We start from the raw sequence: 25,988 nt of genomic DNA on the forward strand, positions 1-25,988 counted from the left end.
CGGGAGGACAGGAGGAAGGGAGGTGGGAAAGGTCCTGGCAGACAGGAGAGGGACGATCCTGATCCTAACGAGGGCTCTCAGGAAGGGGGCCTCTCCGTCAATCACTTCATCTCGGGAGTCTGGCTGGGGGGCCCCCGGCCTGACACCCCCTCAGAGGTTTGAGTCCTAATCTTCCTCCGCGGAGGTCTCAGCGGGGTCCCCCTCTCAGGGGTCTTGGGCTGCGAGGTCCTTCTCAGGATCGCATGGGGGGGGGGGGGTTCTCTGCGGTGCTTCTCGGACCGCACACTCAGTCCTTCAGGCCGCAGAGCGGAGAGGGCCAAGCGGCTCCCTACCGCCTCCCCCTGCTGAGGTCGCACCCGGAGGCTGAGGGGCCACGGGGGGCCACTGGGGGCAGGCGAGGCGGGGGAGCCGGGCGAGGCGGGGGCGGGGCGGGCCTGGGCGGAGACTCCCTCCAGCATCCAGGCGGAGGCAGGACACCTCCGGGCCGGGCCTCTGCTGCCTCCCGCCCTGCGGTCCCTGCGGTCCCTGCGGTCCCGGCGCCCACCGCCCACCTGCCCCTGGCCCGGCAGCCGTAAGTCCCGCGTCCCCGCGCTGCGCCCGGGGCCGTCCCTGAGCCAGGAGGGCAGTGCTCGGAGGGGAGGGCGGGAAGAGGCCGCCGGGCGGGGTCCCCAGGCCTGACCCCGGGTGTGGGCGGGGTGGCAGGGGTCCCTGCGCACACAGGCCAGGAGACAGCCTCCTGGGCTCCGGGGGCCGGAGGAGCCTCCCAGGAAGAGCCCTGGGACTGAAGCCTACGGAGAGGCCACTCCGCCGGGCCTCCGCTCAGACCACGCAGAGGGTCCCCAGGAGCTGGGGAGAACCAGTTTCTGAGCGCCACCTCCCTTCCCCCGCCGCGTCCACCCTTTCCTGCTCCGCATCTCCATCCCTGTCCCCGCCCCCTCCCCGTTGCTTCCCTGTAATTCTTCTCCCAGGCCGGCCGAGGTGGCAATGCCCCGGCAGGGGCCCTTGGGTCTGTTCTTTTTTTTTTTCTTTTTTTTTTTTTTAATTTTTTTTTTTAAATTTATTTATGATAGGCACACAGTGAGAGAGAGAAAGAGAGAGGCAGAGACACAGGAAGAGGGAGAAGCAGGCTCCATGCACCAGGAGCCCGACGTGGGATTCGATCCCGGGTCTCCAGGATCGCGCCCTGGGCCAAAGGCAGGCGCCAAACCGCTGCGCCACCCAGGGATCCCTCCCTTGGGTCTGTTCTGACTCTGCCTTTCCCTCCTTTCCTGTCCTGCAGAGTCCTGATGGCAGCGGAGCCCCTGACGGAGCTGGAGGCCGCCATTGAGACAGTGGTCACCACCTTCTTCACCTTTGCAGGGCAGGAGGGCCGGAAGGGCAGCCTCAGCATCCATGAGTTTAGGGAACTGGTCACTCAGCAGTTGCCTCACTTGCTCAAGGTATGTGGGGGTCTTATGTGGGCGTCTCTGGGCCTGAGACTTTAGGAGACAGTGGCTACAGGATCCTGTGGGTGTGAGGTGATATTCCTGACACAATACTGTGAACACAGGGTTTGAGTGACTGTGTGTGTAGCTCAGTGGCTGTGTTGGTGAGCATGCAAGTGTGCTACCCTCAAATGGTGCTGTGGGCACTTGTGTCTACTCTGTGCTTCTCTGGTCTCATTCCCCCACTATAGGAGTGGACCCAAAGGTGCTTCTGGGAGAGTTGTAGACCATCAGTGCTAGAAGGAGGCCAAGAGAAGACAGTCCAAACGCCTCACTTCACATGTACGGAAACTGAGGCCCAGCTGCAGAAAGGGATTTGCCAAAAATAATAAAGTAGTGATAAAAGCTCAGGGTAGGAGGGACCTGTAAGTAACCATTGGCTACTTCTCACTCCCTCTGGGAATCCCCTTAATAATGACCCTGATAAGGTCATTCTTTCTCTCCCACTTGGTGGACAGAGTAGGAATTTAGAGTTCGTCCACTTGGGTTGCCTAATCATCCCAGGCTGTTAACAGTTTCTTTTACACCCTTTCTGAGAATTCACTGGCAAATGAAGTGTGTGCATATGGATTAAAACAAAAAACAAAAAACTAGTCTTGGAAGCTCAGTCTATCATCCACAAACCCCCTACAGTCTTAGACTTCTCAGACCTTTCCCTTCGTCTTCTTCCAGGAGACTTGAGACTCCACAGGAGGTGTGACATTCCCTACGGCCTTACCACATAATGACTGGTTTTCCCTCCAACTCCCTCTGGGCCTGGAGATGCAAGAAGTGACCTCTTTGCTTTTTGTCACTGCTTCCAGATCTTGGTTTCTTCTTCCTAAGATGCACAGCTCCTTGGAAGCTCATGGGCCACCTGCCCCCCTTTTCCTACATTCCTTGTAAGTTCAGCTCCTGCCTTGCAGTTAGTTTCTCACCACTGCTTTCATTGTGGCCCTCGGTCTGCACACAGAAAATTCATCCAACACCTGGGCCTTCACACTTCATCAACCCCTCACCTTCAAAGATTCTGTCCTGCTTCAGAACAGCCACTCTTTTTCCGTGAGCACCACCACCTGCCATTCCAGCTCTGTTCATCCACTCCAGCATTTCCCCGACTCTGTGGGGACCACCACATTTTCTTTCCCATGCAATCCCCGCCTGTCCTCATTCTCTTCTCACCCAGAGGGGTCCTAAGGCTCAATCAACTCCCTTGAGTCTTTTTTTTTTTTTTTAAGATTTTATTTTTTTATTTATTCATGAGAGAGAGAGAGAGAGAGAGAGGCAGAGACGCAGGCAGAGGGAGAAGCAGGCTCCATGCAGGGAGCCCGATGTGAGACTCAATCCCAGGACCCCAGGATCACGCCCTGGGCCAAAGCCAGGCACCAAACCGCTGAGCCACTCAGGGATCCCAGCTCCCTTGATTCTATTTCTCCCTGTCCTCATTGTTTGACAGTCTTAATCTAGGTTTTTTTTTTTTTTTTTTTTAATTTTTTTTTTTTTAATTTTTATTTATTTATGATAGTCACAGAGAGAGAGAGAGAGAGGCAGAGACACAGGCAGAGGGAGAAGCAGGCTCCATGCACCGGGAGCCTGATGTGGGATTCGATCCTGGGTCTCCAGGATCGCGCCCTGGGCCAAAGGCAGGCGCCAAACCGCTGCGCCACCCAGGGATCCCTTAATCTAGGTTAAGGCCAGTATTTCACCTGCATTAACTTGATGGTTAAATCTATCATTTTTTTCTCAGATCCAAAATAAGGCAAACATTTCCATTCTCAAAAAAAAAAAAAAAAAAAAAAAAAGAAAAACCCAAAACAAAACCCAGTCAATGAATCTACAAACCATTCTGCGTTTGCTCTTGTGTAGCTAAATCTGGCTGCAGAAAAAGGTGCTGCTGTGTTGACTTGTCCCACTTTATTAATTTTATTATTTATTTTTAAAATTGAAGTATACTTGGTACACTGGGTTGACTTGTCTCGAAATCTTTATTTTTTTTAAGATTTTTATTTATTTTATTTTATTTTTACGAAATCACTGTCTTTTTTTTTTTTAAGATTTTATTTATTCATGAGAGACAGAGAGAGAGAGAGAGAGAGAGAGAGGCAGAGACACAGGCAGAGGGAGAAGCAGGCTCTATGCAGGGAGCCCGACTTGGGACTCAATCCTGGGTCTCCAGGATAGCGCCCTGGGCTGAAGGCGGCGCTAAACCGCTGAGCCACTTGGGCTGCCCGATTTTTATTTATTTATTCATGAGAGACACACACAGATAGGCAGAGACTAGACAGAGGGAGAAGCAGGCTCCTCGCAGGGAGCCCGATGTAGGACTCGACCCCAGCACCATGGGATTATGCCCTGAACCAAAGGCAGATGCTCAAGTGCTGAGCCATCCAGGTGTCCCATCTCTCTCTAAGTCTAGAACGACAAGCTCCAAGGGGGCCCTGGGCACAGCCAGCCAGTTCTCCATTTCCCAATTTGGTTTACTCACCAGCCGTTTCAGATGATAATTTCATAATGTTTCCTGTCTTCTCAAAGGTCCCTCTCTCCACATTCTTCTCAGTGAGAATTTTCTTGGAGAAAATAAGAGCAATCAAGAAACTCCTGTGTACTGTCTCCCCAAATCTAGCAAAGAGCTGCATCTCCCCTGCCTGCCTATTACCTGAAGCATCTGTCTCTGCCCCAGGCCAGTCTCTCCTCTGCTGCCTGGCTCCATTCTTCTCACCACTTAAAATCTGGACTCTTTCACTTTCTTCTCTGTCTTGCATCATCAATTTTCCCTCTCCACTAGATTGTTTTGATTGGTTCCCAAATGTACTGTAATATCTCCCATCTTAACAAATGAAAAAAACCCTTCTCTCTTGGCTCTATAACTCTCTCCAGCTATGTCTTATATCTTTGTTCCCCTTTATAGCAAAACTCAAAAGCAGCAAAGTTACGTATACATATTTGTTCTCCTGTTCCAAAATGCTCACTCCTTAGGTATTGGCTAGGCTTATTCCTCACTGAAATCCAATTTCTTTTCAGATGGCAAATCCTCAGCTTGCTTTCCTTCACCTCTCACCTCCCTTGTGCTCTGTTCCTTTACCCTCTTTATTTTCTTTCACAACACACCCATCACAACCTGACTTACGTTACACACTTGTATGTTACCAGGAATATAAGTCCCATGAAGGAAAGGAATTGCTCACTGTTTTATCTCTGGCACTTAGAGCAGTGCCTGACTTCTAGTAGGTGCCCAGCAAAATGTCAAGTAAGTGAAATTGTAAAAAAATTATTTAAAAAGAGTAAGAATTGTTGAGTAAATGAATAAATGCATCTTACCTACTGTTCTACAAATGCCTTTTTAAAAATGGAACCATGTGGGCTCCCCTGGGTGGCTCAGTGATTGAGTGTCTGCCTTTGGCTCAGGGCCTGATCCCAGGATCCAGGATCCAGTCCCACATCGGGCTCCCTGTGAGGAGCCTGCTTCTCCCTCTGCCTATGTCTCTGCCTCCCTATCTCTCTCTCTCTCTCTCTCTCTGTCTCTTATGAATAAATAAATAAATCTTAAAAAAAATGGAACCATGCATATAAGATATTTTCCCATTTTAAGAAGATGATGCACTGCGCATGATGGTACATGGGTTAACAAATGTATGTTATTTTTATTTTTTATTGATGGACATTCTCATGTCCGTTTTCTCTCTTTTGCAAACTTCCTTGTTTACATATCTTTACATACTTGAGGGAAATATCTACTTAGGGTAAATGTGTGGCAGTAGAAATGTTAGGTCAAGAGGCATGTTTGTTTTTCATTTTTATGGCTATTTCAAGTTTGCCTCCCAGCCAGGCTGTATTATGTTTCATAGCCAACAGTGTATGCAAATGCCTGTTTCCATGTGTCCTTGTCCAAATCAGGTCTTATCAGATTTGATTTTTGCTAATCTAATATGTGGAAATGATATCTTGTTCTGATTACACTTACTTAGTTCTGACTGAAATGGAACATTAAAAATTTTTTTTGATGGACATGTGTAATCCTTCTGTGAACTGCTTGTTTATTTCTTTTATTAAAGAGATTAAAGAGATTTTCTTTTTCATACTGATTTATTGTACTCTTTGTAGGATAAAGAAATTAGCCTTTTGTCTATTATATGTGTTGCAAACATTTTCTCCTAACTTGCCCTTTGTTTGTCCTTTGACTTTATTTTTGGTAGTTTTTGCCATACAGAATATAAAAATTTTTTATGTAGTCAGATCTTTGAAAGTTTTGTGAATGGCTTCTGTGTTTTATGCCACGTTTGGAAAGGTCTTCCCAAGTTTAATGTATCTTAAAAAAACCAATTTATTTTATTATTAAAATTTTCCGGGCAGCCCGGGTGGCTCAGCGGTTTAGCACTGCCTTCAGCCCAGGGCCTGATCCTGGAGAACGGGGATTGAGTCCTACATTGGGCTCCCTGCATGGAGCCTGCTTCTCCCTCTGCCTGTGTCTCTGCCTCTCTCTCTCTCTCTGTGTCTCTCATGAATAAATGAATAAAATCTTTAAAAATAAATAAATAAATAAAAATTTCCTACTGATGTGAAATACCATCTCTGTTATTTATTCAATTCCCGTGCGTATTTTGGGTCTCATTACTGTGTTTCATTAATTCATTAATCATTAATTATTATTAATTATTTATTGAGTACCAATTTTGTTTACTGTAGTTTTACTATGCTTTAATTACCTGTAGCATTGGTTCTCTCATTATTCTCATTTTTCAAAATTTTGTGGTGGATCCTGCAGTTTGTTTTTCAAGAAGAATTTCAGAAATATTTTTAAAAATAAGATTTTATTTATTTATTTAAGAGAGAGTGAGCAACAGAGAGAGAGAGAGAGAGCATGAGCTGGGGGAGCAGCAGAGGCAGAGGGAGAAGCTGACTTCCTGCTGAGCAGGGAGCCGGCCTTTGGGCTAGATCTCAGGACCGCGGGATCATGACCGAGTTGAGGGCAGAAGCCCACTGAATGACCCACCCAGGTACCCTGAATTTTAGAAACATTTAATCATGTTAAAAAGAATCCTTTGGAGGGGTACCTAGTGGGTTCAGTTGGAGGGAAGCATGTGACTCTTGATCTCAGGATTGTGAGTTTGAGCCCCACATTGGGTGCAGAGGTTACTAAAAAAACATAAAATAAAATAAAACTAAAAAAAAAGAATCCTGTGGATATTTTATTTTATATTTTATTTTATTTTATTTTATTTTATTTTCTTATTCATGAGAGACAGAGGCAGAGACATAGGCAGAGGGAGACATAGGCTCCCTGCAGAGAGCCCCACGTTGGACTTGAATCCTGTGGATATTTTATTAGCATCATATAAAATTATATTTCAGGGAAAATTAACATCTTTACACTGTTGAGTCTTTCTCTTAAAAAAAAGGGTACATTTTTCTTTTCTTTTTTTCACCCTCAGAATTGACTTTTATTTCTCCAAAAGTCGTTAAGGGTACATTTTTCTATTCATGTTTTAGATTCTTTAGTTCTTTTTTCTTTATTTCATTTTTTTGCCATTTTATTTTATTTTTTAAAGATTTTTAATTTATTCATTTGAGAGAGAAAGACAGCACAAGCAAGGGGGAGGGGCAGAGGGAGAGGGAGAAGCAGACTCCTCACTGAGCAGGGAACGTGATACTGGACCTGATACTGGACTCGATCCCAGGACCCTGAGATCATGACCTGAGCTGGAGGCAGATGCTTCACTGACTGAGCCACCCAGGAGCCCCATTTTTTAGTGTTTTAAGCAGGATCTTTCATATACTTTATGACTGGTTAATATAACACCTAAAAAGTACTGGGTTTGTGTTTTTTTTTTTTTTTTTTTTTAAATTTTTTTTTATTTATTTATGATAGGCACACAGTGAGAGAGAGAGAGAGGCAGAGACACAGGCAGAGGGAGAAGCAGGCTCCATGCACCAGGAGCCCGATGTGGGATTCGATCCCGGGTCTCCAGGATCGCGCCCTGGGCCAAAGGCAGGCGCCAAACCGCTGCGCCACCCAGGGATCCCGGTTTGTGTGTTAATGTTGTAAGCAGATACTTAATCATTTCTAATAGTTTTTTTGGGGAAAAATGCAGAATAGTGGATAAGAGCATGAACTTTGAGTCAGGCAATCTAGGCTCAAATGCAGATTCTAGCATGTCTTCCTTGGTCATTTACTTTTTCTGAGTCATCATTTTTTACCTGTGAAATGGTCTCCTAATAATACCTTTCTTGTGGGATTGGTCTTGCATTTATTCAGTCAGTATTTATCGAGCATCTACCATGTCCTGGGCTTTGGGTTGCAGTGACGAACAAGCACGTGCTGTGTGCCAGATGTTCTCTCTGGCTCTGGGGTTGTGAAGGTGAGCAAGGTGGACAGAGTCACCGTCACACTCAGAGATTGCGAAGTTCCATGGGGGAAGGCATGTACCGTGTTTAGAAGAAGACTTGGAACAGTTGACGTGATCAAGGGCTTACAGTTGTGGAAATGTTAATCATTATCACTCTTGGTTTCTCCTACCTATGCAATTACATACTTGCTAATGTAATAAGAGGTGAATTTGCCTCTTTTTTCCTAGTACTTACAGTTTTTCTTTCTTTCTCTTGTATATTTTCCCCCCTCCCAATACACTGGGCATCTTTGCCTTCCACTGACAATGCTTATAGCGTTTTACAATTAAGCATGATTGTGGGCTGGCGGGTGTGGGGTGGGGCGGGGAACACGCCTGGCTGGCTCAGGGGTTAGCATCTGCCTTTGGCTCAGGGCGCGATCCTGGAGTCCCGGGATCGAGTCCCACGTCGGGCTCCCGGCATGGAGCCTGCTTCTCCCTCTGCCCGTGTCTCTGTCCCCGCCCCCCCCCCCCGCCCCCGTGTCTCTCATGGATAAATAAATAAAATCTTAAAAAAAAAAAAGCATGACTGTTGGGGCACCAATGCCAGTGAAGCAAGCATCAGCTCAGGTCATGACCCCAGGAGGGTCCTGGGATTGAGCCCCATGTTGGGCTCCCTGCTTAGTGGGGAATCTGCTTCTTCCTTTGCCCTTCCCCCTGCTCTTGTGCACTCGCTCTCTCCCCCCCCAAATATATAAAATCTTATTATTTTTATTTTTTTTAGAGATTTTTATTTATTTATGAGAGACACACACACACACACAGAGAGAGAGAGAGAGGCAGAGACACAGGCAGAGGGAGTAGCAGGCTCCATGCAAGGAGCCCTATGTGGGACTCGATCCCGGATCTCCAGGATCACGCCCTGGGATGAAGGCAGCGCTAAACCACTGAGCCACCGGGCTGCCCAAAATCTTATTATTTTTAAAAAGCATGATTGTGGCTTTTACAAAGTTCTTGCTTAGTGTTTCTATGAATGAGCTTTAGCTTCTGTGCATTTGGCATGGCTTCTTGGCCTCCCTGCAATTTTTTTTTAAGATTTTACTTAAATAATTAAGATTATTTCATAGGCCTGTCATGGGAAACTTTGTCACAGACAAAATCCTTTGTTGCCATTGCCCTGGTCAATCAGGCTAATAACCAAAGTGGAAAAAGGAGACTCTATAGGGGTCATGCAAATGAGCAACTTAGGGCTGTGAATTTCTCTAGCTTTCTGTGGAGGACGAAGGGGCCTGAAAGGGTGCTACTGATGGCTTCTGGGGCTGCCCAAGCGTCCTGTAGCAGACCTACCTCACCTGTAGGCAACAGCGCATTGTGTGCATGTCTTGTCAGCTCTGTGTTCACTGACACCACCTCTGTGTGGTCCTGCTGGCAAAGACTACAGGTCAGGTCCCCCATGTCCTACTGCTGCCACCCTTGGAGCCCACACAGCTTGGAGAGGTTATTCAGTGGCAGACACCACGGCAGTGCTGTCCTGGGGCTGCAGCCTTGTCCCATAGAAAGCGAATGGAGATTAGTTTTTCTCTCCTCTCTCGCTGTCTTGAGAACTCTCACTTCTAACCCGCCCTTTCCTTTGGTGTCCTTTCAGGACGTCGGATCCTTAGATGAGAAGATGAAGAGCTTGGATGTGAATCAGGACTCTGAGCTCAAGTTCCATGAGTACTGGAGACTGATTGGGGAGCTGGCCAAGGAGATCCAGAAGGAGAGAGCCCTGGAGATCCGGAAGAAGTAAAGCCCCTGACCAGGATAGGCTGGGCTGGGCTGGCCAGCAGAACCCCACTCCCCTCAAATAAAGTCTTTTCCTGAAAATACACGTTTCTCCTACACACTCTGCCCTGCTTTCTTCTCGAGTAGGTGGTGGGAAAGCTCTGCCCTGACCTGAGAGTGGGTCTAGAATTTTGAGCTCTTTAAGGACCAGGAATATTACTCCTCTTTGAATACTCTACAGCATCTAGCACCAGGTCTTATACAGGGTAGCTATTCAATGAATGGTTGATGAATGAGTATATGAAAGGGAGAGAATGGATCTCTGGGGCAGGTGAAGTGACTCCTGGAGCTCAGGCAGATGGTCTCAGCTCCCACTTTTCTAGTTCCTGAGTTTTGTGCTATAGGATGATAATGATACCAGTGAATTTGTGTTGAGGGCTGGCTATGTACCAGGCACAGTACCAAACAATTCCTGTGTTAACCTAGTTAATTCTCACAGCCCTTTGAGGTAGGTAGTATTCTTTTCACATATTAATTAAATACTTGGTTATTTAAATATTTTGTTTATTCATGAGAGACAGAGAGACAGGCAGAGACACAGGCAGAAGGAGAAGCAGACTCCCCTCAGGGAGCCTGATGCAGGACTTGATCCCAGAACTCAGGGATCATGTCTTGAGCCGAAGGCAGATGCTCAACCGCTGAGCCATCCAGGTGTCCCTTTTTTCCATATTTTAATTTATATTCTAATTAGTTAACATACAGTATGGTATTGTTTTCAGGAGCACACTTTAGTGATTCATCACTTCCATACAACGCCTAGCTCTCATCACAACAGGTGCCCTCCTTGCTGCGGGTCCTGTCTAGCCCATCCCCGCTCACCTCCCTCCAGGGAGGTGCTATTTTTAAGTCTTGTATCAGAGATGAGGAGACAGATTTTAGAGAGCCTGAGCTCACCAGGACAAGAATAGGGGGAATTGGGTTGCTGTTCCATAATGTCTGTGATGAACTGGGGTCCTCTCTGGATGGGTGGCTTGGGAGAAGCAAGCCCTCCTGTCCTTCCTCCCACCATAGCAGGGGTGAAGCAGAAGAATGGACACAAGGTGTGAAGGCTGGGATGGGCAGTGGTGCATCCTCTCCATTCTTCTGGACTTGAAGGGTATGTGGTTTGCATTGCCCGCCACCAGAGGGAGCAGAGGTGGGGCAGCCCGGGGCAGGCGGGGGGCGGGTAGGGGGGTAGTGGCCTTGCGGACTTCCAGCTGAAGTCACTCCAGGGTTCGGTGTCCATTAGTCCAGAGGAACGTTTAGGCTGAGGCAACCTCTGTACCACACACTAGAAAGGGTCCTAGATTGAGACCTTTGATCTAAGTGCCCTCAGACTGAGAGACTCTAGAGGAACCCCCAGAGGGGGACCTTTCCAGGGGTCATTTGGCTGAGACATCCCAGAAGGGATCTCACAGGAGCTTCCCCACAGTGAGAGACCCTAGGAGAGTCACCCAGACGGAGACTTCTCACAGGGACCCCAGGTTGAGGCACACTTGGAAAAGCCCTCAGATTGAGATGAGATGCTCTTGGGAGGGCCTCTTCATGGAGACACTTCTAGAAGTACAGGGGAGTCCTAGCAGGAGACACAGGGAAGGGCATTGGGAGACATGCTCCTGACCTCAGATTTCAGGCTTTGGATCCCACCTCATCATGGGCTGGACCCCCCTAACTCCCCTGCCTGTCTTCCTCCCCTTTCCCATCTGGTGGTGAAGGGCCCACTGGGGATGTCATCCTGGGCACTGGATTGGGGTGCAGGAAAGGCGTGGGAGGGAGGGAGGAGTAGGCAGCCCAACCTGTTTGGGGAGGTCACTCCCTGCCAGCTGAGCCATGTGGGTATCTCTTACACTGTGCCCTTTCTGAGCTCCTTCCCCACCTGAGTCCTGACCTCTCAGCTGTGGGGACTGCAGGTTTGAGTGTCCCAGCCCAGACTGGCCCAGCTGGGAGGAGTAGGAATGTATGTGAGACTTGTCCAAGGACAGTGTGGTCCAGGGGGACCTCGCAGCTCATGGGTAGCTTACTCCCTCTGGACCGTGAGCCTCTGCTTCTCCTTTCCTGGTTATTGACGAGAAGCCCCTCCACTTCCTGCCCTACAGTTCCTCCAAGATTTCCCCCCAGGCTTGACACTGCAGTGTTGCCAACCCCCAACTCTTCTCTCCCCGACCTCTCCTTCCTTCTCTCCTGCCCTGAGTTGGCCTGCTGGTCTGGAGCCAGGGGCAATCCAGGGTTCCCTCCAAGGGCAGGATGGGCGGGCTTGGAGTTCTGGCCGGTGGAGGGTGGGGCCCCGCACAGCTGGCTCACAGCCCGGATGACTGCCAAAACAGGGGAGGCTTAGGAGGAGGCCCAGCCCCCTGTTTTCTCTCCCTGCCCCCAGGTATAAGCACTAAGCTCAGGTGAGCTGACTCCTAGCCTCCTGTCCCAGCAGCTGCCAGCAGGTAAGGAGATGCAGGGCTCTTTACTCAAAGGGGCTGCCCCCTGTCCAAAGGGTGACACTTCATTATTCTGCCCTAGCCAGCCAGGAGAAGGGCAGGTCCTGGAGGCTGGCGTGTGTGTGTGTGTGTGTGTGTGTGTGTGTGTGTGTGTGTGTGTGTGTAGCAGAGGTGAGTGGTGGGAAGAAATGGAAGGGCTGATCTGGGGTGAGGTCCAAGGGATTCCCTCTAGATGGGTGGGCCTGGAGGCTGTGATCTTAGCTCCTGGATCCCCTGCAGGAACTCGGCCTCATGTGGAGTTGGCTCTGGCCTCCTGAGTGAGGCACAGAGTATCTGGGGTACAGCTAGAGGGGATAGTTGAGAAAGAAATGCTGACACCCACCCCCACTGTCTCCGTAGATCTCCAGGCAGATCATGAACCTTCCGCTCCTCTAGGGCCAGCTGTAGGACGATACAGCTCTCACCAGGACCAGCACACCAGTCACCATGGGACAGTGTCGGTCGGCCAATGCTGAGGTGGGGCCAGTCATGCCTTTCTGTTCCCAGGCTCGTCTTCCACCCTGAGGGTCTGCATCCCTGCTGACTTGCCCCCTTTGCCTGTGCCCTAGACCTTGCCCGGGAGACCCCAACTCCTCTCTGGGGTTCACACAGGGTGATGTGTCCACACAAGGAGCCCTCTGGGGAAAGGGTATCTCTGCCTCATGCCGGGACCATCCTGTGTGGGGGCTGTGGGTGACAGGGAGGAGGCCTTGCTCAGCCTGAGGCTCAGGGCAGAGGCCAGCGGGGGCGAGGGGAGCTGTATGCTGGTCTCTGTGGTGGGTGAGAGCCCCTCTGCCTTCCAGCTGTCTTCTGCCCTGTGGGCCTTGGGGGGCTGGGGAGGTGGAGTGTGGTTGGGTGGGCGGGGCCTCCTTAACCCATTGCTCCCCCCTCTCGGGTCCTCAGGATACACAAGACTTCAGTGAGGTGGAGAGGGCCATCGAGACCCTCATCAGGAGCTTCCACCAGTACTCTGTGGAAGGTGGAAAGGAGACGCTGACTCCCTCAGAACTGCAGGCCCTGGTCACCCAGCAGCTGCCCCACCTTATGCCGGTACTTGGTGGGCCTGCCCTGCCCCGCCCCGCCCCAGGCAGCAAGGTCCTGACTTTCCAGGCAAGGGCCGCAAGACCGCACCCACAGCTGGGCTGGCCCCTGCACGAGGGAGCCCTAGCCCTTCCCCTTGCCAATGGCAGGTAGACTCAGGGCCTGCTTCCTGCTGGGCAGGGTGCGGCAGGTGCCGCCTTGCTGAGTTGTGCTGTCTTCCTTCCCCTCAGAGCAACTATGGGCTGGAAGAGAAAATTGCCAACTTGGGCAGCTGTACTGACTCTAAACTGGAGTTTGGAAGTTTCTGGGAGCTGATTGGAGAAGCAGCCAGGAGCGTGAAGCTGGAGAGCCCTGTGCGGAGCAGCTGAGAACCTTTCCCTGGGATTCTTGGGGGATGTTGGGGGAAAGGGGACCTTGGAGACTGTGGGCCTAGAAATTAAACTCCTCTCTGCCAGCACCACACGATTCCCCTGTCTGTACCTGCCTCACCTCTGCAAGGGCCAGGCCTCAGCAGCCCTTCCCGGGGTCTCTGAGAGCTCCCCAGAGGCCCCCGCTGAGGGGGGCGGGTGGGGGCCAGGTATGGATTCGGTGAGAGGCTGGGGGGACAAGGATGGTGTAGGGCTGAGTGATTGGGTTACAGAGGAGGGCAGCGGGGAGCTGGGCTACTGGAAATGTTTTGAAGCAGGGGGTTAGAGGTTTGGTACTCAGAAGGGCCTCTGAGAACCTGCCCTTCCAGATCTCTTCCCCAACCCACACGGTAGCTGTCTGTCCAGTGCTACACCTTCCTGCCTCCCGCTCTGCCCCTGGGCAGGAAAAGAGAGAGCAGGCTGAGGAGGGTGTGACTTTGGGGAGGATCAACAGGGTGCTTGGGCATTTAAAGAAGTATGGTTGTTTTGTATCATTTGATGAATAAAAAAATGGAAAAAGTGAAAGATGTTGTCTTGACTGGATGCTTCCCCCTTGGTCCATGGGTGCTTGGGGTGAATGTCAGAGTCCTTGGAGGCACGGGACTTGTGGGGCTGCAGTAGTTGCAGTGAGAGTGAACGGGGACTCACTTCCCCCATGGATTTCAGTGGAGGCCCCAAAGCTGGGAGACCTGGTCCTCTCTGAAGGGTAGGCTTCTCTTTGCCAAGTCACTTGTTCTCTGACGGGAGAGGAGGCACTGCGTGCTCCCCTGAGAAAGCGGGTGTGCTGGAGCCTGGCTGACTGGCTGCAGGGGAATGCTGGGCTGAGAAGCAGGCTGAGCTGCCTGGGTGTGCGCCTAGCTCTGCCACTGACCATCTCTGGAGCTTTGGGCATGCTCCCAGGGTGTCAGTTTCCTCCTCTGTAAAATGGCCTGTCCGTATCTCTCACAGATTTGTTTGGAGAATAATGGACACCTTGCGTAAAGTCCTTAGCGGAGAGCCTGACAGAGCCAGCACCCAGAGCTGAGGTCTCTACCGTTAGGGTTTGCTCTGTTGCCTCTATATGTTGAACTGGCCGCTCCCCTTGGGTGTCCTGGGGAAGGGTGGAGGGGTGTTCCTAGGACAATCCTCCACTGCATACTGGGTGTCAGCTCCTGGTGCTTGAGATGGGGGTGGGAAGGCCAGGGGCCAGGCTCAGCCGCTGCCTTCTCACGGGACCCACAGAACTCAGGCAATACTCCTGAAATCCTAATAGCAAAGGGGTCTGTGGCCAGCCAGGCTGGCCTGCAATGCTGACTGAATGTGTGTGTGGTGGGGGGGACCTTGAAACTGGGCTGCTAGGGATCCAGGTGATCAGGGCAGGTGATAGCCTTTCCCTTTCTTTCTCCACTGACTAGGTTCTTTTCCTCAGGCGCTGCAGGGCAAGGAGGGTGGAATCGTGGGGGGTGCCAGCTTCCACCACTCCCTTTGGGGTGGGGGTGGAGGGGTGTTAAAAAAGGTGTGTATCCCTTTAACGAGGGCCCAACCCCAGGGCCAAGTCAAGAGGGATCTCAGTCACTACCTCCCCACCAGCCAGCTCAGCCAGGCACAGCTGAAGGGAGTAGGACAGATTCTGGGAGCGAAGCGGGGAGGAGTCCTGGACCGGCTGAGCCGGGGGGAGCTGCTTGGCAGTGCCAGAGCCCAGGCCCCAGAGCCCTGCTGCAGAGGACGCCATCCCAGGAGGCAGGTGAGCACCCCCAGCCCAGCCTGGGAGGTCTGGGGGCTGCCCGAGAGGCCCTGCCGGCATTTGGGGCCAGGAGAGGGGGCCATGAAAGGGGCCTGCAGACCCCGGGCAGGAAGGTTTGGTTAATTGTTAATTTTCCCACAGGCTGGTTTGGGAATGGAGACATCTGGGGGGGGGGGTTGGGGGCTGGAGAGGCCTTCAGAGGAGCGGCTGGGGCAGCCCCCTCCCCACCCGGATGCTGGTTGGGCTCTCAGGCAGGGCCTGTGCCACAAGGCAGAGCGCTCAGGAGCTTTGTCTCAGCTGCTCCGGTCCTGCCTTCAGAACAAGGGCAAGTGCGTGTTGGTGGCGGCTGGGGGTGGTCAGACCTGGACACAGGCCTCACTGGGCTCTGGGAACTCTGTCCTGAGAGAGGAACCGGGCAGGGCCCAGCCAGCCCGAGAGCCCAAGGACAGGAGGCTTATTTCCACTCCGGGACCCAGGCAGATGGTGGCTTGACTGGCTGTGGTTGAAGGAGCCACGGGTGCTGTGCCCTGCCCTGGAGGGTGGGGATGAGGGCAGGGGCGCTTGGAGAGGGAGCCCTGGGGGTGCCTGTGCTCTGGGCTCAGGCTTCCTTGCTGACTAGTAAAGAGCTCTCTGGCCCTTGGTGAGACCAGGGACAGCCGGGTGTGTGAGCCGCTACACCATCCTCCAACTCCACTTGTCTGGACAACGCTCCAGAGAAGCAGCCTTCTTCCTCCAGCGACATTGCTCTGAAGCAGAAGTGAGTGCACGGCACCTGGGGGCTCTGTGTGTGGATGTGGGAGGTGGATGCAGTGAGTCCTGTGAGGTCACGGAGGGCGGAGGGCGAGGCAGGGGTCCTGGGGTCATGCATTAGCCTCTGGAACTGGGAGCACAGAATGGGGCCATTAAGGTTGGAGACATTCATTTGAAACAGCCTTGCAAATGGAGTGACCGGTTACTAGCCAGTTTAGATCACACTTCCCCTGTGCAGGGCAGGTACTTGGGGCAGACAAATGAATGAAGAAGGAAATGAGTGAGTGAATGAATGAGAGAACCGGTAGGTGAATGAAGGAGTGAATAAATGAGACAATGGATGAAGAAGGAAATAAATGATGAGAAACAAGTGAACAAATTTGAGGTGGATGGAAGGGACACATGAAAGGCCAAATTCAGGCTTGAGAGAGGGCCAAGCTCTAGAGAGGACAGTGACCAAGAGGTAGAGATATTCAGGGATATCACTGGCCCCCAGAGACCATTCGAGACTCTGGTGGGAGAGGTGGAGTGTGTGTGGTGGACCCAAGGGGGCTGGGTGTGGTTAGGAGGCACTTGGAGGGGTAGAGCTAGAACCTGGGGGTGGGAGGCGGGGCTGCAGTGGCTGAGACCCAGGGTCAAGTGTCAGAGCGCCCACAGAGTTTGGGAGAAATCAGCAAGCTGGACTGAGGTGGGTGGGGTTGGGGGGTGGGGCCTCTTGGTTGCTCAAGGGATGAATCAGCTGAGGAAGGGACAAGGAGGACATTGGGGGAGGATGGGGGGCTCTGTGTGAGAGGACCCTTTGGAGGACAAGTGGTCCCCCACTCCCACTTTTTGAGCTCTAATGTCCATGTCCACAGCTTGACCCCTCCGGCCTAGTTCCCTCTGGCTGGTGGCAGAATGGGGCAGGTGGGAGAAGCAGGTGTGGTGAGTGAGTGTGGTGGCAGAGCTTGTCTCCTGGTCCCCAGGGGAGGGAAGCAGGAGGACCAGGGTAATGGCACCTGACCATCCCACTCTGATAGCCTTCCTTCAAAAAAAGCTTCAGAGAAGCCCTTATCCAGATGGCTATCACCAGCATTCCCATTTGACTAGAAGAAGGTCGGGGCGCGGGCGCGGACTGCTAGGGACCCGAAACTAGGGTGTTGAAGGAGACAGCAGCTGGCCGTCCTGGGTGCCCAGCAGTGTCTGGCCTGCATGGCTGCCAGAGGCCAGGTCGGGGCCAGAGGAGTCTCCCCTGATCAGAGAGACCAGACTCTAAGAAAGGCTATGAGGGTCAGGGTCAGAGGTGTAGTACTCCAAACCTGATTTTTTCCTCTTTCCTCTTGCTGCGTGGTTCCCACAGGGTTCCTCATTTAGGGAAGGAGGTCTGGGATGGTTAAGTTCGGGGGGTTCTCTTCAAACTCTTGAAGCTTGATTGGGAGTAGGCTTGGCACACAGTCCCTGTGGAAGTGAGTACAGCTTCTGGAACCCCCCAGGAGTGCTGGCCGTGGGCATGGGCCTCCCCTGACTAGGGCCAGTGGAGCAGCATTTTGTGGATCAGAACTTTTCTCCCTCTTCATTGGTGTTAGGATGTTTGTATGAAAGTCTCACAAAGATGGGAACGTTGGACCTCACAGTCACACACTTGATAAATGAGGAGCATGGGGAAAGAACGTGGTTTCTTGTAGTCCCACTTCCACACTCCGTCCTCTGGCCCTAGACCAGAGTGGTCAGGTGGGCGAAGCAGGGACAGAAGGCAAGGGCCCGTCTCAGAGACACCCTGGTTTGTTCCTCTCCCTCAGCCCACCTCTCTCCCTCCATTAGGGCCTCGTCCCTCTGGATGTTCCTCCTTCATAAAGAGCTTCCTAAGGGACAAATGATAGAAGGGTGGTCAGGGGCTCTGGATATCTGGTTCCAGGGCTGGAGGGAGGTATTATATCTATAGAACGTCTACCTCCAGTAAGCCACTGGGCCAGATGATGCAGGCAAGGGGAAAGGTAGAAATTAAAAGCAGGGAGCTCATGGACCTAGGATTTTAAAAAATGGTCCTAAAGTCTGTGAGTTGTGCATTTTGGTTCAGAATACACAATGGTTGCACATAAGAAACACTATCCTTGCCTCAGGAATTGCCTGGTACCTGGGGAGACGAGATCCTGGAAGAGTCGGCAGCCCCTGCCAGTGCGGCCTGGGAGCCTGTGAGAGCCAGGGAAGCAGAGGGACGCTGGCAGGGCACGAGGCTCTGCTGAGGGAGGCCTGGCCAGCAGACCTCTCTTCCAAGTTGGGGCACACGATGCTCAGGCCCACGTAGTGGCTGTGTCTACCTTCCCTTGCTGGGACCTGATGGGCAGGGTGACTGTAGCTCATTCCTGGGCTTGGGGGCGGGAGGGGAGGAGGTTCATTTGCCCGGGTTCACTTGGGGGGGCTCTGGGCATGGGCGGCGACTCCTGGAGTAGATCCGCCTGTTCCCCTCATATCCTGTTATTCTGAAGGCTGTATCCGCTTGGACTGAGTGCCTTTTGTCCTGGGATGAGGGGGTGATGCGTGTAGTCTCTGACTGGCTGCAGCTGCCTCCAGCTGGGGCAGAACCAGGCCTAGCTCCTCCTTAGGTAATGGGGCAGGGCTCTTGGCGCCTCCTATGTATTTGGGGGTGGATATTAAGGAGGGCAGGCTAGCGGGAGGTGGCTGGGGGTCTGCAGAAAGTCTAACTCAGTGAATGAGGACATTGTCCTTTCCTTTCCCTGGGCTCCTGCAGTCCCTGTCCTGGCGCCTGGCTGAAGGGACTGGGGAGGGCCTAGGTGCCTGCCCTCGCTTTGCTGCCTGGGGTGGGGACATGGCTTCTGCCTCCTGGCCCCTCTGGCTTGTCCTCACAGTCTGTAGCTGTGCTGCTCCTGAGGAGGGCCCTGGGTGGGTCAGGTGTGGAGAGAGCAGAGGGATAGGACCTACTGCTCTGGCTGGGGCCCTGACAGGCCCAGTGCCTGGGGCTGGGGCAGGGCCTTGGGAATGTGCTGGGGGAACCTGCTGGGGCGGTTTAGCTGGTGAGCGCCTGGATTACGGCAGCAGCCACACACTTCTGTCCCAGGCCCACCCAGCTGCCTGGCTGCCCTAGTCAGGCTTCCCTGTCTCAGCCTCATCTCTCCTGTGGAGCACCTGCAGGGGTGGATGGCGGGCAGCAGAAGGATGGGGGCAGGAGGCTGCAGGGGACTTGGCCTGCAGGGTCTCCTCACCTCCCCTGTGCTCTTGATGCCCAGGCCCTGAGGAGTGAGGCGGTGAGATGGCAGACAGCTACACGGAGCTGGAGAAGGCGGTCGTGGTCCTGGTGGAAAACTTCTACAAATATGTGTCTAAGCACAGCCTGGTCAAAAACAAGATCAGCAAGAGCAGCTTCCGGAAGATGCTCCAGAAAGAGCTCAACCATATGCTGACGGTGAGGCACCCCCCAAACCAGGGTCCCACCCCCTACCCTGCCTGGGCATGACCAGGGAAGGCTCGTTCCACATCTTCCAGGGCAGCAGCGCTCAGGCCAGAGCCCCAGGCCGGACTCCTGCCCTCAGCGCCGCTGACCCTCATTCCTCTTCAGGATACGGGGAACCGGAAGGCGGCAGACAAGCTCATCCAGAACCTGGACGCCAACCATGATGGGCGTATCAGCTTCGACGAGTACTGGACCTTGATAGGTGGCATCACCAGCCCCATTGCCAACCTCATCCGCCAACAGGAGCAGCAGAGCAGCAGCTAGAGGACCCCTTCCGGCACCCCTTCATGGCACTGCCCGGCGCCCAGCCCTGGTGCTCTTCCCGGCTCCCCCCTGCCTCCTCCACCCCCCTGCCCCCACCCCTGCTTCTCCCTCCAGACCTTCTGCTGGCCCTTTGTGAGTGTCTCAGTCTGGGGGTGTCCCCTAAAGGACTTACTTCCTGGAGCCAGTTGGCTCTGGGGGCCCCTCTGTGAGTTTCCGTGCTGTCTGGGGACCCCACGGGATTCCATGTTCTGTCTGATTCCTGGCCTCTCCTGACCTCTGGAGGTCAGCTTGCTGCTTGAGGTCTTCCTGCTGAGGTGGCAGCAGCAGCCCTTGCCCCCTCCTCTCAAGGCCTGTGCTGGGTGCAGGGGATGCCTAGGGGTTCCCCTCAGCTGCCAGTGAGTCGGAGGACAGCTGAGCAGGCCTGGGCCTCCACTGTCCTGCTCACTGAGGCAATGACTGCATTTGGAATGTGTACCCGTCCCACCCGGTCCATCTGTGACGCTCATTAAAGCCTTTCCACTCCCTGGAGCATCCTCATTCCTTGGTGGTCTTTGCCCTGGGCTCTGAGGCAAGGGGGGATCTGGCCAGACAGAGAAAGGAGCCGGAACGCTTGATCCTGGCAGGGCTGTTAGCCTCCCAGGGCCCTCACAGCTCACCAGGGCCCTCACAGCTCACCAGGGCCACACATTCCACTTCGGGCACACAGGGTGTCCCATCAGGTCTCCTTCCAGTTTTCTGAGCAAGCAGCCGCCACCCTCGGCCTGGAGTCGCAAGCCGTGCTGGGGTCCTGAATCCTTCTCAATAGATCCTTCTAATAGTTTGTGTAACCGGGAAGTAGGAGTGAAGAGGAGGGACAGAGTGGCCAGATCTGGACTGTGAGGTGGGGACGATGCTGGCTGCCCCCTACACAGGGACAGTGCCCCATGGCCCCCCAGGAAGGGAGGAGACCCAGCCAGCAGGCTCTGATCAGGGCTTTCAGTCTGGGGCTAGGTACTCCAAAGTTTCAGTCTTCAAGATGTGCAGGCATAGACACTTTTATTACACTCCATTTACAGATCCTCAACTTCTTAGGATAATCTGCTCAGGACAGGTCTGTAGTCAAGGTGGCACCCCCACCCCAACGGCCCGTCCCCAGCTCCCCTTTGCCTGTCCCAATGTCCCTAAGTGGGGAAGAGCTTGTTCACATTTCTTGGCAAGGGGGCTCTCTATCTTATTGTGGTAAAACACACGTAACGTAATTTCATGCCCAACAACTTTCAAGTTGTACGTCATGGTTGTTACCTCCCTGCACTTTGTCGTGGTCCTGCAGGGCCTGAGAACTCCCACGTGCCCAAGACTGTGCCCATCCCATGGCAGGCCCCCTAGCCCCTGCCAACCACTACTCCACTTTGTGTTTCTCTGAGCTCAGTGACTTTAGATAGATAAGTGGAATTATGCCATATCTGTCTCTTTAGGGTTGGCTTATATCATGTCGTATAACATCCTCACGGTTTATCCCTCTTGTTGCGCACAACACCGTTTCCTTCTTTTTAAAGGCTGGCTAATATTCCATTCAATGTGTACCATATTCTTTATCACTCACCTGTGGGTGGACAGACATGCAATTCGCATCAGTGTCTTGGGAGCACTGACATCTCTTCAAGATTCTGTTTTCTTTCTTTCTTTTTCTTTTTTTTTAAGATTTTATTTATTTATTCATGAGACACACACACACAGAGGCAGAGACACAGACAGAGGGAGAAGCAGACTCCTCGCAGGAGGAGTGGGCCTCGATCCCGGGACCGGGATTACACCCTGAGCCAAACAACCTGAGCCAAAGGTAGACACTCAACCACTGAGCCACCCAGGCGTCCCATTCAAGATTCTATTTTCAATGCTTTTGAGATATACCCAGAAGTGGGATTGCTGGTAGTTCTATTTTTAAATTCTTGACGAACCTCTACACTGTTTTCCACAGTGGCTGCACCCTTTTGCATTCCCACTGACAGTGCCTGATTTCTCCACATTCTTCTTTTTTTAAAAAAGATTTTATTTGTTTATTTGAGAGGGAGAGAGAACAAGAGAGAGAACGAGTGGGGTGAGAGGAAGAGGGAGAAGCAGACTCCCCACCGAGCAGGGAACCTGATGTGGGTCTCAATCCCAGGACCCTGAGATCATGACCTGAGTTGAAGGCCAACGCTTCACCAACTAAGCCATCCAGGCGCCCTGATTTCTCCACGTTCTTGCCAACACTTGTTATGTTCTGTTTTACTGATAGTGGCCATCCTAATAGGGGTGAGGTGATATGTAGTGGTTTTGATTTGCATTTCCCTGATGTTGAGTATCTTTTCATGTGCTTATGGGCTGTTCGCATATCTGCTTTGCATAAATGTCTATTTGCTTTTTTTTTTTTTTTAAGATTTTATTTATTTATTCAAGAGAGACACACACACACAGAGGCAGAGACACGGGCAGAGGGAGAAGCAGGATCCATGCAGGGACCTGATGTGGGACTCAATCCCGGGACTCCAGGATGATGCCCTGAGGCAGATGCTCAACCGCTGAGCCACTCCGGTGTTCCCTGTCTGCTTATTTTTAAATGAGGTTATTTGTGTCTTGTTGTTGTTGTTAATATTGAGTTGTAGCAGGTCTTTATGTATTATTTTTAAAAAAGATTTAATTTTTAAAAATTTTATTATCTTTAGTTATGTTTTTCAAAGATTTTATTTATTTATTCATGAGAGACACAGAGAGAGAGGCAGAGACACAGGCAGAGGGAGAGCCCCAGGGAGCCCAATGCAGGACTCAATTCCAGGACCCCGGGATCACATCCTGAGGCACATCTGAAGGTAGATGCCTAACCATTGAGTCACACAGGTGTCCCTTACTGTTTAAATTTAATAACTTTTTTTCTAAGTAATCTCTATACCCAGTGTATGGCTTAACCTCACAACACTGAAATCAAGAGTTGTCTGCTCTACTAACTGAACCAGTTGGGTGCCCCTTTATATATCCTTAATATTAACTTCTTGTGCAATGTATGGTTTGCAGATATATCTCCCCTCTTGTGGGCTACTTTTCACCCTGACATTTCTTCCTCGCTGCAGAAGTTTTGAAGTTTGATGTAGTCCCATTTGTTTATTTTTGCTTTTGTTACCTACCTGCTTTTGGTGTCATATCCAAGAAATAATTGCCTGTTACAATGTCATGGAGATTTCCCCCATGTTCTCTTCTAGGAGGTTTATGGTTTCAGGTCTTATGTTTAGGATTTTTTTTTTTGTTTTTGTTTTTTTGTTTTTAAAGATTTTATTTATTTATTCATGACAGACAGTGAGAGAGAGAGAGAGAGAGAGAGAGAGAGAGAGAGAGAGAGAGAGAGAGACACGCAGAGGGAGAAGCAGGCTCCATGCAGGGAGCCCAATATGGGACTTGATCCCGGGACCCCAGGATCACGGCCTGGGCTGAAGGCAGGTGCTAAACCGCTGAGCCACCCAGGGATCCCCTTATGTTTAGGATTTTAATCCATTTTGAATTAATTTTTGTATGTGGTATAAGGCTGAAAATCATTTGACCAAATAAATGAGGCTTTATTTCTAGGCTCTTCATTCCATTCAGTTGGTGTATATGCCTGTCTTTATTGTCTTTTTGCCACTTCCATACCGTTTGGATTACCGTAGTTTTGTAATATGTTTTGAAATCAGAATGTATGACACCTCCAACTTTGTTCCTCTTTCTCAAAATTTTTTTGACTATATGGGGTCCTTTGAGATTCCATATGCATTTTAGGATAGTTTTTTTCTATTTCTGCAAAAAAAACACCCTTGGGGGTTTGATAGGGATTGCATTTAATCTGTATATCACTTTGAGTAAGACCAACATTTCATCAATATGAAGTTTCCCAATCCATGAACATGGAGCTTCTTTCTATTGATCTCTTCTTCCTTTCAGCAGCATGTTCTATGGTTTTCAGCAGATGAGTCTTCTGCCTGGTTGATCATTTGGATGTCTTTTATTTCTTTTCATTACCTGATTGCTGTGGCTAGGACTTCCAGAACTGAACAGAAGTGGCGAGAGGGGTGTCCCTGCCCTTTCCTGACCTTAGAGGTGAAGCTCTCAGTTTTTCACTCTTGGGTATGATGTTAACTGTGTGTTTTCATATATCGCCTTTACTATGTTGAGGTTGTTCCTTCTTTTCCTAGTTTGTTGAGTGGTTATCAAGAAAGGGTGTTGAAACCCAAAGTATATTTTTTTTAAGATTTTATTTATTTATTTATGAGAGACACAGAGAGAGAGAGAGAGAGAGAGAGAGAGGCAGAAACACAGGCAGAGGAAGAAGCAGGCTCCACACAGGGAGCCTGATGTGGGACTCGATCCCGGGTCTCCAGGATCATGCCCTGGGCTGAAGGCAGGTGCTAAACCACTGAGCCACCCAGGGATTCCCTCAAATGTTTGTTCTATATCAGTTGTGATGGGCATGTGTTTTTTTCTTTTATTCTGTTAATGTGGTGTATGATGTTTATTGTTTTTTTTTTATGTTGAACTTTTCTTGCATCCCAGGGATAAATCCCATTTGGTCATAGTGTATAAGTTTTTTAATGTACTGTTGAATTTGATTTGCTAGTATTTTGTTGAGGATTTTGTGTTAATATTTATCAGGGATATTGGTATTTAGTTTTCTTATAGTGTCTTTGTTTGTGTTTGGTATCAGGGTAATTCTGGCCTCATAGAATGAGTTTGGAAGTGTTCTGTTCTCTTCAATTTTTTTTTAAAGTTTTATTTATTTATGATAGTCACACACAGAGAGAAAGAGAGAGAGAGAGGCAGAGACATAGGCAGAGGGAGAAGCAGGCTCCATGCACCGGGAGCCTGACATGGGATTCGATCCCAGGTCTCCAGGATCGCACCCTGGGCCAAAGGCAGGCGCTAAACCACTGCACCACCCAGGGATCCCTGTTCTCTTCAATTTTTTGGAGGAGTTTGAGAAGGATTGGCATTAATTTTCTTTACATGTTTGGTAAGATTCTCCAGTAAAGCTGTCTGGCTGTGGGCTTTTCTTTGTCGGGAGGTTTTTGATTACTCATTCCTTAGGTCTTTGCAGATTTTCTAATTCTTCATGATTCAGTCTTGGTAGGTCGTGTATTTCTAGGAATTTATCCATTTCTTTTATGTTGTAGAGTTTGTTGGTGTGTAATCGTTCACAGTACTGTCTTATGATTCCTTGTGTTGTTTCAGCATTAGCTGTCATGTCTCCTGTCTCCTTCCTTCCTTTCCTCCTTCCCTCCCTCCCTCCCTCCCTCCCTCCCTCCCTCCCCCTTCCTTCCTTCCTTCCTTCCTTCCTTCCTTCCTTCCTTCCTTCCTTCCTTCCTTCCTTTTTTCTTTTTTTCCTTCCTTTTTTCTTTTAAGATTTTATTTATTTATTTGAGAGAGAGAGAACACAGTTAGGGGGAGGAGCAGAGGGAGAAGCAGACTCCTTGCTGAGCAGGGAGCCCAATGCAGGGCTCGATCCCAGGACCCTGGGATCATGACCTGAACTGAAGGCAGACGCTTAACCCATTGAGCCACCCAGGTGGCCCTTTTATTTTTTACTTTTATTAAAAAAAAAATTAAGTAATCCCTATGCCCTAAGTGGGGCTCGATTTCACCACCCCAACATCAAGAGTTCTACTGACTGAGCCAGCCAGGAGTCCCTATGTTTTCATTTTATTTGTCTTGAGATATTTTCTGATTTCCCTTATGATTTCTTCTTTGGTCCTTGGTGGTTCAATTTCTACATATTTGTGAATTTTCTAGTTTTCCTAGTGCTATTGATGTCTAATTTCATTCCACTGTGATTGGAAAAGACACTTGGTTCCAATCTTCTTAATTTTGTTAAGACTTGTTTTGTGGCCTAACATGTGATCTGTCTTGAAGAATGTTCTATGTGTGCATTCTGCTGCCATCTGTGTGTGTGATGGATCCACCGCACATAGTGCTAAGTGTCTGTCTCCTTACTGCTCTTCTGTCTAGTTGTCTATTTGTATATAAAGAGACAATGGATGGTGTCAAACCATTGTGATGTTTAGATTGTATTGAACAGACATTTATTTATTTATTATTATCTTTAAAGGTTTTTTAAAAAGATTTATTTATTTATTTATTTATTTATTTATTTATTTATTTATTTATTTATTATGATAGAGAGAGAGAGAGAGAGGCAGAGACACAGGAGGGAGGGAGAAGCAGGCTCCATGCAGGGAGCCTGACGCAGGACTCCATCCCGGGACTCCAGAATCAGGCCCGGCCGAAGGCAGGCATTTAACCACTGAGCCACCTGGGTGTC

General features: G+C 50.6%; 3 protein-coding genes and 1 long non-coding RNA gene across 13 annotated transcripts; 3 read left to right on the plus strand and 1 right to left on the minus strand.

Moving 5' to 3' along the window:
- Positions 1 to 20: 20 nt before the first annotated feature.
- Positions 21 to 9,654, plus strand: S100A13 (S100 calcium binding protein A13). 3 transcript variants are annotated; one of them, XM_035719152.2, is made up of 4 exons: positions 1,287 to 1,439; positions 1,676 to 1,766; positions 2,288 to 2,365; positions 9,432 to 9,654. In XM_035719152.2, coding segments are annotated over exons 1-4 (324 nt in total). In that variant the 3' UTR covers positions 9,434 to 9,654. The 3 variants fall into 3 exon arrangements, with proteins under 3 accessions (XP_048968607.1, XP_025284697.1, XP_035575045.2); XM_049112650.1 differs by lacking the exons at positions 1,676 to 1,766; positions 2,288 to 2,365 and adding an exon at positions 21 to 156 and having other exon boundaries at positions 1,280 to 1,439; XM_025428912.3 differs by lacking the exons at positions 1,676 to 1,766; positions 2,288 to 2,365 and adding an exon at positions 352 to 571 and having other exon boundaries at positions 1,280 to 1,439.
- On the minus strand, positions 1,397 to 4,232 carry LOC118355264 (uncharacterized). Its single transcript, XR_004817374.2, has 3 exons — positions 4,120 to 4,232; positions 3,949 to 4,030; positions 1,397 to 1,537 (listed from the first exon to the last, which is right to left on the minus strand). It is a non-coding gene; the product is annotated as an uncharacterized LOC118355264 (long non-coding RNA).
- Positions 9,655 to 11,944: 2,290 nt separating the features above from the next.
- Positions 11,945 to 14,030, plus strand: S100A14 (S100 calcium binding protein A14). 2 transcript variants are annotated; one of them, XM_035719156.2, is made up of 4 exons: positions 11,945 to 12,024; positions 12,418 to 12,534; positions 12,961 to 13,107; positions 13,329 to 14,030. In XM_035719156.2, exons 2-4 carry the CDS (start codon positions 12,505 to 12,507, stop codon positions 13,464 to 13,466), a joined length of 315 nt encoding a protein of 104 aa, XP_035575049.1. In that variant the 5' UTR covers positions 11,945 to 12,024; positions 12,418 to 12,504; the 3' UTR covers positions 13,467 to 14,030. The 2 variants fall into 2 exon arrangements, with proteins under 2 accessions (XP_035575049.1, XP_025284703.1); XM_025428918.3 differs by having other exon boundaries at positions 11,961 to 12,024; positions 12,454 to 12,534.
- A 993-nt stretch (positions 14,031 to 15,023) lies between these two features.
- S100A16 (S100 calcium binding protein A16) lies at positions 15,024 to 20,218 on the plus strand. 7 transcript variants are annotated; one of them, XM_035719158.2, is made up of 4 exons: positions 15,024 to 15,228; positions 15,874 to 15,985; positions 19,203 to 19,378; positions 19,532 to 20,218. In XM_035719158.2, exons 3-4 carry the CDS (start codon positions 19,226 to 19,228, stop codon positions 19,688 to 19,690), a joined length of 312 nt encoding a protein of 103 aa, XP_035575051.1. In that variant the 5' UTR covers positions 15,024 to 15,228; positions 15,874 to 15,985; positions 19,203 to 19,225; the 3' UTR covers positions 19,691 to 20,218. The 7 variants fall into 7 exon arrangements, with proteins under 7 accessions (XP_035575051.1, XP_025284706.1, XP_025284705.1 ...); XM_025428921.3 differs by having other exon boundaries at positions 15,879 to 15,985; XM_025428920.3 differs by lacking the exon at positions 15,874 to 15,985 and having other exon boundaries at positions 15,027 to 15,228.
- Positions 20,219 to 25,988: the final 5,770 nt, after the last annotated feature.

The sequence above is a fragment of the Canis lupus genome, chromosome 7, assembly GCF_003254725.2.
Source record: "Canis lupus dingo isolate Sandy chromosome 7, ASM325472v2, whole genome shotgun sequence".
NCBI lineage: Eukaryota > Metazoa > Chordata > Mammalia > Carnivora > Canidae > Canis > Canis lupus.